Source organism: Cyanistes caeruleus, chromosome 25 (genome assembly GCF_971803275.1).
Source record: "Cyanistes caeruleus chromosome 25, bCyaCae1.hap1.1, whole genome shotgun sequence".
NCBI lineage: Eukaryota > Metazoa > Chordata > Aves > Passeriformes > Paridae > Cyanistes > Cyanistes caeruleus.
In genome coordinates, this window is record NC_141725.1 from 3,460,938 (window position 1) to 3,470,536 (window position 9,599).

The window sequence follows — 9,599 nt, forward strand, 5'->3', positions numbered from 1 at the left end:
GGCGGGGGCGGGGACCGGCGGGGGCGGGCGCGGCCGTGGGCCCGCCCGGGCCGGGGAGGCGGCGGCGGCGGCAGGTGGTGCCGAGCAGCCGCAGGACGGAGCCGGAGCCGCAGCCGCCATTAGACAATAGGCGCCGGCGGCGGGAGCGGCGCGGGGCGAGCGGCGCGGCCGGGGCGGGGCGGCCGCGGGGCCGGGGCGGCCGGACCCGGCGCGGACAAAGGCGGCGGCGGCGCGGGGAGCCGCGGCGGGGGCGGGAGGCGGCACCGGGCCGCTCCGTGCGGGGACCGAGCCGCAACCTGACATGATGTTTCCACAAAGCCGGCACTCGGTACGGCGCGGCCCGGGGCCGGAGCGGCCGCGGGGCGGGGCCGGGCGCCGGCGGGGCCGCGGGACGGCGCGGGGGCTGCCCGGCCGCTGCCCGGCCTCCCTCGGCCCCGCGGGGTCGGGGGGATCGAGCGCCTCCCGCCGCCGGCAGCCGCGGCCGGTGCCGAGGGGCGGCGGGGCCGCAGGCGGCACCCGGGGAAGGGGCCCCACGGGTGACCTTGGGCGCGTCCCTTGCACGGGCACCGGGCCCCGGGGGTGCCCCGGCGGGGGCTCGGCCCCCGGTGCGGCGAGAGCGGGGCGGGCTCGGGGCGGGGGGGCCCGGCGGCCGCCGGCTCCGGTCCCAGCGCTGTCTCCTGTTGTTCAAGGGCTCCTCTCACCTGCCTCAGCAGCTGAAGTTCACGACCTCCGACTCCTGCGACCGCATCAAGGACGAGTTCCAGCTGCTGCAGGCCCAGTACCACAGGTACGTGCTCCCCCCGGGCCCGGGGCTGTCCCGCAGCCCCGCCGGGCCGGCCGATGCACGGGAATCGCTCCCATTCTTCTGCTCGTTGCTTCGCTCCGGGGTCCGGATGAGAATATGGGGAAGGGGACCCGGTCGAGTAGCTTGGGACGCCTTTGGCTGGAGGAGGACTTCGGGCACGGCGTTGGTCGTGTCCACATGGGAGCCCAGCGAGGAGAACGCCCATTCCCTTCTCCAGCCAAGGTCTTTCCTCCGAGTGCTGCTCAGCCAGGACTGCACAGACACTTGCCAGGCCTCCTGCCTCTTGCTGGGAGTTTTCCTCAGTTTTTTTCGCTGGCTGCCATTCCTGGACTGCAAATGCTGCAGGGAGCACTTAAATCCAAAAGCTTCTACTTTTCTGTTTGTGTGTGGAAATAGTGCTGCTGACCCAAAAGCTGGCTTGAGACAGTCTGTTCCTTTGCGTGTGTGTGTGTATCTGACATAAACATGAAGACCTGTGGTTAAAATTGTCTGGGTGATGCCCTCTGCCACAGCCTGGCACTGGTTTTGGTGTGTGCATCGGTGCCATGTGGCTGCAATGTCCCCCAGCCCAGGCTCTGCCTGCGGGCAGGTTGCAAGTTTGTGGTGGTGTCATTCTGGCAGGAGCAGGCAGAAAAACTGCTGGGAAGTGGCCATTTCCTGGTGTCTGTGTGCCTTGGCAGTGCCATCAGGGGAGTAGGGCAGCCCAAGGAACGTTCCTGCTGAAAGGGAAGCTTTTCCCCCCACGCCATTCCACCCCCTTGGACTTAATCTGCTCAAGAAGGAGCAGGTTTTGTGTAGGTGAAGCTGTTTCTTGTTTGAAACATAAAACCACAGCACATGCTGGCTGCAGTTGCTCGGCTGGTGAGTTGGAGTCTCATAAAACACTGGGAGCAGCGGCACTTTCTCTGAAGGGTGTGAAGAATCTAGGAGAGAGGAAAAATCCTTGCTTCTGGAGGGATATGCGGCACTTGGGCCTCCCCCCTCGCCCCCATCCAGAAGTGGGTCTGGCTTTGGTTTTGATGTTGTACTGGAACATCTTTTGAGTGCTGCAGACAGGTTGTGTGCCAGAATCTGTCCCCAGCTGCCAGCGATCTGTTGAGGAAAGGCAAACCCCTCCCTGGGCAGCCAACTCTGCTTCTCCCCAGCATTCTGCTTCCTGTGGAATGAATTTGCCTGAGGGAGGTCAGTGTTCTGCTGGTGGATAGCCTTGTGTCCTTTTCCTGAATGTGTGTTCTCCAGCTGAGAAATTGGGATCAGGCTCTGTGTGGTCACTACTGTGCCAGCACAGCCTGTCTGGGCTCTGGCCACCCCTTGAAATCCGGATAGTGATGTCCAAGAATCCAGCCTGACTGGGATGAGGCCGTGCAGGAAGCAGCTGCTCTGTGGCGATCAACTCTCTCACCTCCTGTTTGTGGTTTTCTTACTGTTTTCTGGCTTTTCAGCTTGAAGTTGGAATGTGACAAACTAGCCAGCGAGAAATCGGAGATGCAGCGTCACTACGTCATGGTAAGGACCGGCCCGGCAGCCGAGAGCAGAGTGTGTGGGTGGCAACACCAGCAGGTGCTTGTGCCTGGGCTCTGCCTGGCAGGGAGCCCGCACCCCACAGAGCTCCAGGGCTCTCAGTTGGGCTGGAATTGTTGTTTTGTTTTTTTCTTCTGAAAATCGGGCTGTTTTGTGTTGTCTGCATGCAGGGGGTTGTTGAAATGCACGGTGGCAGGGAGTTTTTTGATGTAGAAAATGGTGCCCGGTGGGTGATGGCTTGATGGGTCCTTGGCCTGGCTCCCTGTGCCCAAAGGAAGTGACAGCTCTTACACAGCTGAGAAGGTGCTGCAAGGTGCTGGTGTGCAGGGATCTGGGGACTCTGGGAGGGACATGGCCAGTGAGAGACAAAGCAGTGCTCTGAGAAGGCACAAAACTGGGAAACCCCACGGGCCAGGTGTGAGTTAGAAGCAGAAATCAGCTTCTGTGCAAGGGCTAAACCCTGTGCACCTTCTGCTGACCCCACAGCCTTGCTGAGCCGCGGTGCTGAGTGCTGGCACGTGTGTCCCAGCACAGGGTGTGCAAGCCCCAGGGCAGTGCCTGGTATGAGAAATGGTGCCACGTGTGGGCAGCAGGCTTAGCTGTGGCTTTCCAAGGAGAAATCTGCCAGGAAACAGCCATGTTCTGGTGAGCAGGGTGAGGGTTTGCCTGCCAGGTAATGCCTCTAGAGAGCCCTTGTAGCAGAGGGGAGAGAAGCCAGGCAGGGCTGTGGTCTCTTCCTTTCCTATCACGGGGTTAACAGGAGACTGCAATACTGTCCATGAAGATGAGCTGGTTGCTGCTTGCCAGCTGCTGCACCTGCCCTGGAAAGAAGAGATAAGATGTAGAAATTAATAGAGCAGCTCTTCAGAGCAGAGTTAAGACTTTAAAAATCAGAAAAAAGGGAGCTAGCTGGCCCCTTCATCTTTCTTTACTGCCCTTCTGGCCAGACTCTGAGACTGTGGGAAGAAAGGTGTGCTTGGGGCTGGGGACAAGGAGAAGAGGTCACAGCTTTCCTGGTGTATTAATGGGCAAGCCTGCCCCGTTCTCACTGGAGAGCAATTGCTTCCTGTGCCTCACAGTCTGCACAGAAACCCTCATCTCCAGCAGTGGCCAAGATACATTTTTTTTTTCCTCCCCCTTAATGCTGGCAGTCACCAGAATTGATTCAGGTTGCTGTCAGCAGCAGAGGGGAAGGGCTGCTCCTCGTGGCGCAGCGCTGGAGGCTCTGCAGGCGCAGCAGCTCCTGCCTTGTCTGCGTGGCTGAGCCGGAGCTGCTGCCGCTCCCCGTCACGGGGAGCCAAGAGGAGGGTTCCTGCGAATGTGCAAAGCTGCTACAGCTGCTCTGATTTTTGAATAAGTCACAATTGGCAGCTTGGGGGACGGGCTCCTGCTTCCTGCTCGGTCTTCAGAATGCAAAAAAGCCTCGAGAGCCCGCAGCAGGCTGAGATCATTCCGATACCAAGCCGGGCGCTTCATCGCCTTGTGGCGTCGGTACCAGGATGCCAGTGAGCTCCAATTAAATGAGCACAGATGTGGATTGTTCTTTTCCCTTTGGAAGAATCGGGATTGCAGGCTGCAGGAGGAGGTTTCTAAACTCTCAAAACATCAGCCTTATAACAGCTTCTTCCAGGGGTCAGGAATTAGATGCTTCTGCCAATAGATTGCCTGTAGCTGCCTGTTGCTGCTGTGCAGGGGTTTTCTGGGTGGATTGTTTTTGTGTGTGGATGGGGGAGGTTTCCACATAACTCCTTCCTAAACAGCTGGAGCTGTGTGCAGCTGGATGTGTTACTTGCTAGATGAAGTCCAGTTGTGATCTCTCCCATTTGCTGCTGAAGCAGTTGTGGGCTTTAGGATACTGGCCAGGCAGAGCTCACAGAGCCAGGCTGCCTCTCTCCTGGCTGTGCTTAGGGAAGTCTGGAGCCCTGAGCCTTTTTCCAGGTTTGACACAGCATCACTCCCTCTCACCTTGGTGCAGATTGTGGAAGGGTGTGTGTGAGGGGAGTCCTATGGGGCAGGTCTGGAGCAGGGTGGGCAGGGAACACCTGGAGGGAGTCCCTGTGCTTGCCTCCTGCTGTCTTTGTTTCCTGGGGTTTGTCTCTGCTCTCCTGCCTTGCCCAGCCTTTGTAGAAAACCCTTGCAGGAATGCAGCGGTGGTTCCCAGCACTTACCTGGCAGAGACTTGATTTACAATTTGTTTTGTTCTCTTCTCTCCTGCTCTACAGTACTATGAGATGTCCTACGGGCTGAATATTGAAATGCACAAACAGGTAGGGGGGAAAGCATCTCCAAGTGCTGTAATTCCTGGGGAAGGTGTGTTGTCTGCTCTGCACTGCCCTCTGTCACTTCACTTACATTTCAGAAACTAGAAATACCATCAGCCTGAAAAATGTCAGAGCTACCTATGAAATGCAGCCTACCCCCCTGCCCAGGATCACAGTGCTGGCCTGTGAGCTCCCACCCTGGGCTCTGGGCACCCCGTGGTTCTCCCCAGGGCCTGAACAGGTATTTGAGCACCAGGAAGGGTCAGGAGCCTGTGGCTTGGAGACTCTGTGGCAGCCTGGATAAGTTTGCTCATTACCCTCACTGGTGGTTAAGTTGTTAATTATCCCCAGTGACTAATTACCTGTGGTGTTAACATGAGCCTCCTCTGAGCCTGTCTCTATCTGGCTCCAGCTCCAGTCACAAAGTCGGCTGCATGTCGTGGCTCAGTTTTAAGCCTCTTAGCACAGTTCTGTTCCTCACAAAGGCACTTGGTGCTTCTGATCTCATTGCCCTTGTTGCTAAGCCCATGAGACTGGCTTCCCTGGGAAAACCTGGATCTTGTCAAAGAATCTGAGCCACAAATCCTCAGTGTTGTCCCACGAATGTCTCCCAGCCTCATCTGCTTCCCTGGGGTGCTGTTGGGGTCCCCTCAGCTGGTTTTGGTGTGTGCCTGTACCCTTTGGTTCTGTATTTCTTTAGACTCCTTTGGAAAGTGATTTGCAAAGGACTGATAGCTTCACTATTTGCCAGGAGAAAAGCATTTCACACCTCAGAATCTGCTGCTGCTGGTGTGAGGGTGGTGAGGAAGCTGCCCAGCCCCTCTGGTCTCCCCCAGTAGCCCCAGTCCAGCAGCTCAGCTGGGGATGGGGAGCCTGAGAGGGCTGAAGAGCCACGTGTATGCCTGTGTCCACATGGCAAATGTAATTCAGCACATCCCCACCTGAGCAGCAGCTTTGCTCTCCAGCTGCTCCCAAATTGTTAAATGAACGTCAGGGAGCTGGAGAGGAAGAGGAATAATGAAACTCAGCTCTTTGCAGTCAGCAGCATCCTGTCATTTAACCATGCAAGGAGGAGCCTGAGGGGGACAAGGTGATCCCCATGGCACCAGGATGCTGCCAGGAGAGTGGGTTTTCTCAGAGCCATTTGGGGTCTCAGGCCTGGCATGGGGAGGGGGAAGGTGGGGCAGCAGATGCTGTGGGTGCTCAGTCCTGAGCTACCTGACTTTTCCTCTCTATTTCTCTCACCTTTTAGGCTGAAATTGTCAAGAGGCTAAATGGGATTTGTGCACAGGTCCTGCCCTACCTTTCACAAGAGGTGAGTCCCCCAGCTTGGGGGTCTGTTGGCATGGAGGCTGCTGTTCCTCCACAGCCAGTGGAGCACGGGCAGCTCCCCACCCCTGGGCTGGGAAACACATGCTTGCTCTCAGCCCCTGCATGGAGACCAGCCCTTCAGGGCAGGGTTGGCTCCTGGAGCACTGTGTGGTGCTGTGGGTGGGTAATGTGCCCCCCCATCCCTTTTGTGGCAGCTGGGGACAAAGCTGGTCCTGTTCTCTCCTGCCTGTGGCTCCTGAGCCATCAGCCACGTCTGCAGTGGGAGCTTTGGGTGCTAATCGAGGGAGGACACTTAAAAAAATACCTCCATATGGCTCCTCTTTGAGATCTGGTTCCTCTGCCTCATTAATTAATGCAGCTGATGGGCTCCTCCTACTCCCCTGAGAAATTAATTGGAGGAGGGGGTGCTTGGGGGTTGCTGTTGGAGGCAAGGGGAAGATTAAGCACTTCTAGAACCATATTTTCTGTCTCCTCATGGAGGCTGAGCTCTGAGCAGTTCTCCTGGTCCTTTGAGATTTGGAAGCTTCTTGCTTGGGGTCAGTGCTGGGCTTGGGGCACAGGTTCTGTTTTTCCCACCCACCTGTTCTTAGGACGGACAAAGTCGCTTCTGATCAGATCAGAGCTGCCTAATAACTAAGCCCCAGCTAAATCTTTTGCATCTTAATGCAATCCTTAACCCTGTCCTGCTGCCAAAATGAAAAGAAAAATCCTCTTGCTGAAGTGCAGTGGACAGATCTGGTGTTTCAGGGACCTTGTGTTCCGCAAGGAGCAAGTGCAGTTCTCCTTTATTTTTTTTAAAGTCTATGATAGGTCCATTTTTCTTTGGAACACCCAGCTGCTGCTGCTGTTGGTATTCAGGATGTGTCCCAAGGAGCTTTCCAAACCTTCTGGTTTTAGGGCTTGTTTTGTTTCTTAGAGGGTCTGCGTAGGTGAAGGGTGGCAGGATGAGAGACGCTGCCCACTTTGGAGCCTTCTGGCCAAGGATCTCTGGGTGTGTGGAGGGCAGGACGAGGGTGGGAGTAAGAGGGGACCTGCTTAACCCTGTGGTGAGGATGGGGATGAGACAGAGGTGCTTCCTTCCCTGCTCCTTGCTGCCCTGGGCCTGGGGTGGGGCCCTTGTCTCAGGTAACTTGTGTGCAGGCTGTGGGGTAACCAGCCTGGTTGTCTGGACTGGGTCCCTCTTCTGCTTGCCTGTGGCACTAGAAATGACCCCAAATTCCTCTGTTTTCTCCACGCCAGCATCAGCAGCAAGTCTTGGGAGCCATTGAACGGGCTAAGCAGGTCACGGCGCCAGAACTGAACTCCATCATCCGTGTACGTGATGCATGTTTAGTTTGGGTTGGGAGGGGTGGGAGTCCAGGCCCTTGGCCAGGACACAGATTCTTGATTCTGTGGATTCTTGACTTGGGGACATTAGGGGACCCCTTCTCTGGTGCTGCAGCTGCAGTGGGATGAGGCTGCAAGGCTGGGCTGGCCGTGCTGGCACAGGGCTGGTTCCACCCAGGCTTGCTGTGATGTTTGCAGGGATCCCTGCTCTATCTCAGCAGGGTGCAAGGAGAGGAGCTGTGGTTTTGAGCAGGAACCACAGTAGGCACTCAGCATGAAAACACCATCTGCTCTTGGTCAAAGTTGTGAGGGAGGGCTTTAACTGCAGCCTTGGGACATGGCAGAGCCTGAGGCCAGATGTCCTGTGGGGTAGGGGCTGTGTGTCCTGCTGGGGACACACTCGTGAGTCTTCTCTTGAGGTTGTCACAGCAGCAGGGCTCGAGAGCCTCTTTTCCCACCCAGTCCTGAGGCTGCAATGCTCTCAAGCTCCCTCATCTAAGCTTGATCGCTGGCACACTCTGGCCAGTCCAGGCCCTTGGTTTGGGGTCCAAGTGCACTCAAAATGACAATACCCCCGTTCTGTCTCTGTGTCTGTGCATCATTCCCTACAGCAGCAGCTTCAAGCTCACCAGCTGTCGCAGCTCCAAGCCCTCGCTCTGCCTCTGACCCCGCTCCCCGTGGGGCTGCAGCCCCCGTCGCTCCCCGCTGTCAGCGCCGGCACCGGGCTCCTGTCGCTCTCGGCCCTGGGCTCGCAGGCTCACCTCTCCAAGGAGGACAAGAACGGCCACGACGGGGATGCCCACCAAGATGATGATGGGGAGAAATCGGATTAGAGCGACCGGGGGGCCGGGGGAAGGGGGCTGTCTGGGGGAGGGAGGGGGCGGGTTAGTGCAAAATGCAGTATCTCTCTCTGGTTGCTGTGCAGCAGGGCCGTGGTGACCTGTGCTCGGTGTCAGCTCGCCAGGTCTGTCCCCACGGGCGGGTGGCAGGGCCTGGGGGGTGTCCCCTGCGCCGTCCCCGGCTGCTGCACAGCAATGCAAGCGCCATAGCATTACCCGTGTGGCCAATCGTGCTCTCCCTGTGCCCAGCCTGCCTTCCCTGGCCCTCCTCCCACTCCGTCAGAGCCGAGCCAGAGCCTGGCTTGGGCCGCTCTGGGGCCACTTTGCCCCCTGGCTGTCCCAGCTCCTCGGTGCCACGTGGCCCCTTCCTCCACCTGCTGCTCCCCCCTCGGTATTTAAAGATTGCCCCTCGATCCTAACGGTTCTGCACAACTCCCTGCTAGGATCCCCGGCCCAGAACAATCTCCTCCCTTCCCCAGGCGCTCTTGGTCTCGTCGCATCGCCCTGGCCCCGTGTCGCCCACGCCCCTCCTGCACTAATACCAGGCTGTTCTGCATGTACCTGTTCTCAACCAGCTCTGGCTGCCAGGGGCTTCACCCTGGGCTGGAGGGGGAGCCTGTGCCACCTGCTCCTCCTCAGCACAGCATCCAGAGGCCCAGGTGGCTGGGCAGAGGGGGCAGGCAGACCGAGAGCCTTCCCCGGCCTCCCCCTCCCCGTGCCCCTGCCCTGTGTAGAGGATACAGCAGCTTTCTCTGTTCTTATCTCCGTGCGCTAGCGTGTCTTCTTAAAAAACAAAAATGGAAAAAAAAAAATAATAAATAATAATCTGGTGTTTGTATATAGTTCTTTAGAAAGATCTTGTTTTGCTTTTTGTGTTTAATCACTTGACCTATAATAAGAGGAACTGAAAATGCTGTATCAAGGACGTACAAGCTGTGCCTTTCAAATAAAGAAATAAGAAGGTTGGTTAAAACCATGACTTGCTGCTGTTTTCTTGCTGCCTTCAGGATGACTTCAAAATACTTCCCTGTGTCTCCTGTCCCTTCAGATGGGGAGAACAGGGAGCTTTCCTGGTTCACCTGTGCTGTGGGAGGTGTCTGGAGGTGCAGCCCTCCTTCCTTCAGGTGCTAACATATCCCAGATTATTCCTTTCTTGTTGGATGTGCTGCTCTCCCTCTCTGGAGGTTTCTCTGGGAGCCAGGACGAGCAGGGTTAACATTCCCAGCTCTGGCTTCTCTCCCACTCCTGTATGGGGCTGGTGGAACGAGGCTGTCCCTGTGGCCTTTGTGGCTCTGGGACACCCATGCAGAGGTGGGGGATGTGCCACAGCTGAAATCTGCTGGAACCTGGGCCAGGAGGATGCCCGGGCAAAGCCAGAATAAACGAGCTCAAGGTGAAAGTGGTGGGTGGTGAAAAGGGAGCAGCAGGGACTCTCCAGAAGAAAAGCAAGGAGCAAAGTGCCCCCGAGGTCTATCAGCTCTGTGCTGGTTTGGTAACACATGTGGAGGTCCCTGC

General features: G+C 57.3%; 1 protein-coding gene across 2 annotated transcripts; it reads left to right on the forward strand.

Annotated features, from left to right (window-relative positions):
* Window positions 1-169: 169 nt before the first annotated feature.
* TLE5 (TLE family member 5, transcriptional modulator) lies at window positions 170-9,057 on the forward strand. Of its 2 annotated transcripts, none has more exons than XM_086863053.1 (7): window positions 170-328; window positions 690-787; window positions 2,248-2,311; window positions 4,549-4,593; window positions 5,840-5,902; window positions 7,159-7,233; window positions 7,860-9,057. In XM_086863053.1, the coding sequence occupies exons 1-7, from the start codon at window positions 302-304 to the stop codon at window positions 8,076-8,078; spliced, it is 591 nt and encodes a 196-aa protein (XP_086719179.1). In that variant the 5' UTR covers window positions 170-301; the 3' UTR covers window positions 8,079-9,057. The 2 variants fall into 2 exon arrangements, with proteins under 2 accessions (XP_086719179.1, XP_086719178.1); XM_086863052.1 differs by having other exon boundaries at window positions 171-328; window positions 7,857-9,057.
* Window positions 9,058-9,599: the final 542 nt, after the last annotated feature.

What these genes read in the sequence shown, in the direction of transcription:
- TLE5 (XM_086863052.1), top strand. Translation starts at nt 302, where the DNA reads ATGATGTTTCCACAAAGCCGGCACTCG. An exon ending in TGCCCTACCTTTCACAAGAG is followed by an intron (nt 5,903 to 7,158) that starts GTGAGTCCCCCA and finishes TCTCCACGCCAG; the next exon opens with CATCAGCAGCAAGTCTTGGG. An exon ending in AACTGAACTCCATCATCCGT is followed by an intron (nt 7,234 to 7,856) that starts GTACGTGATGCA and finishes CATTCCCTACAG; the next exon opens with CAGCAGCTTCAAGCTCACCA.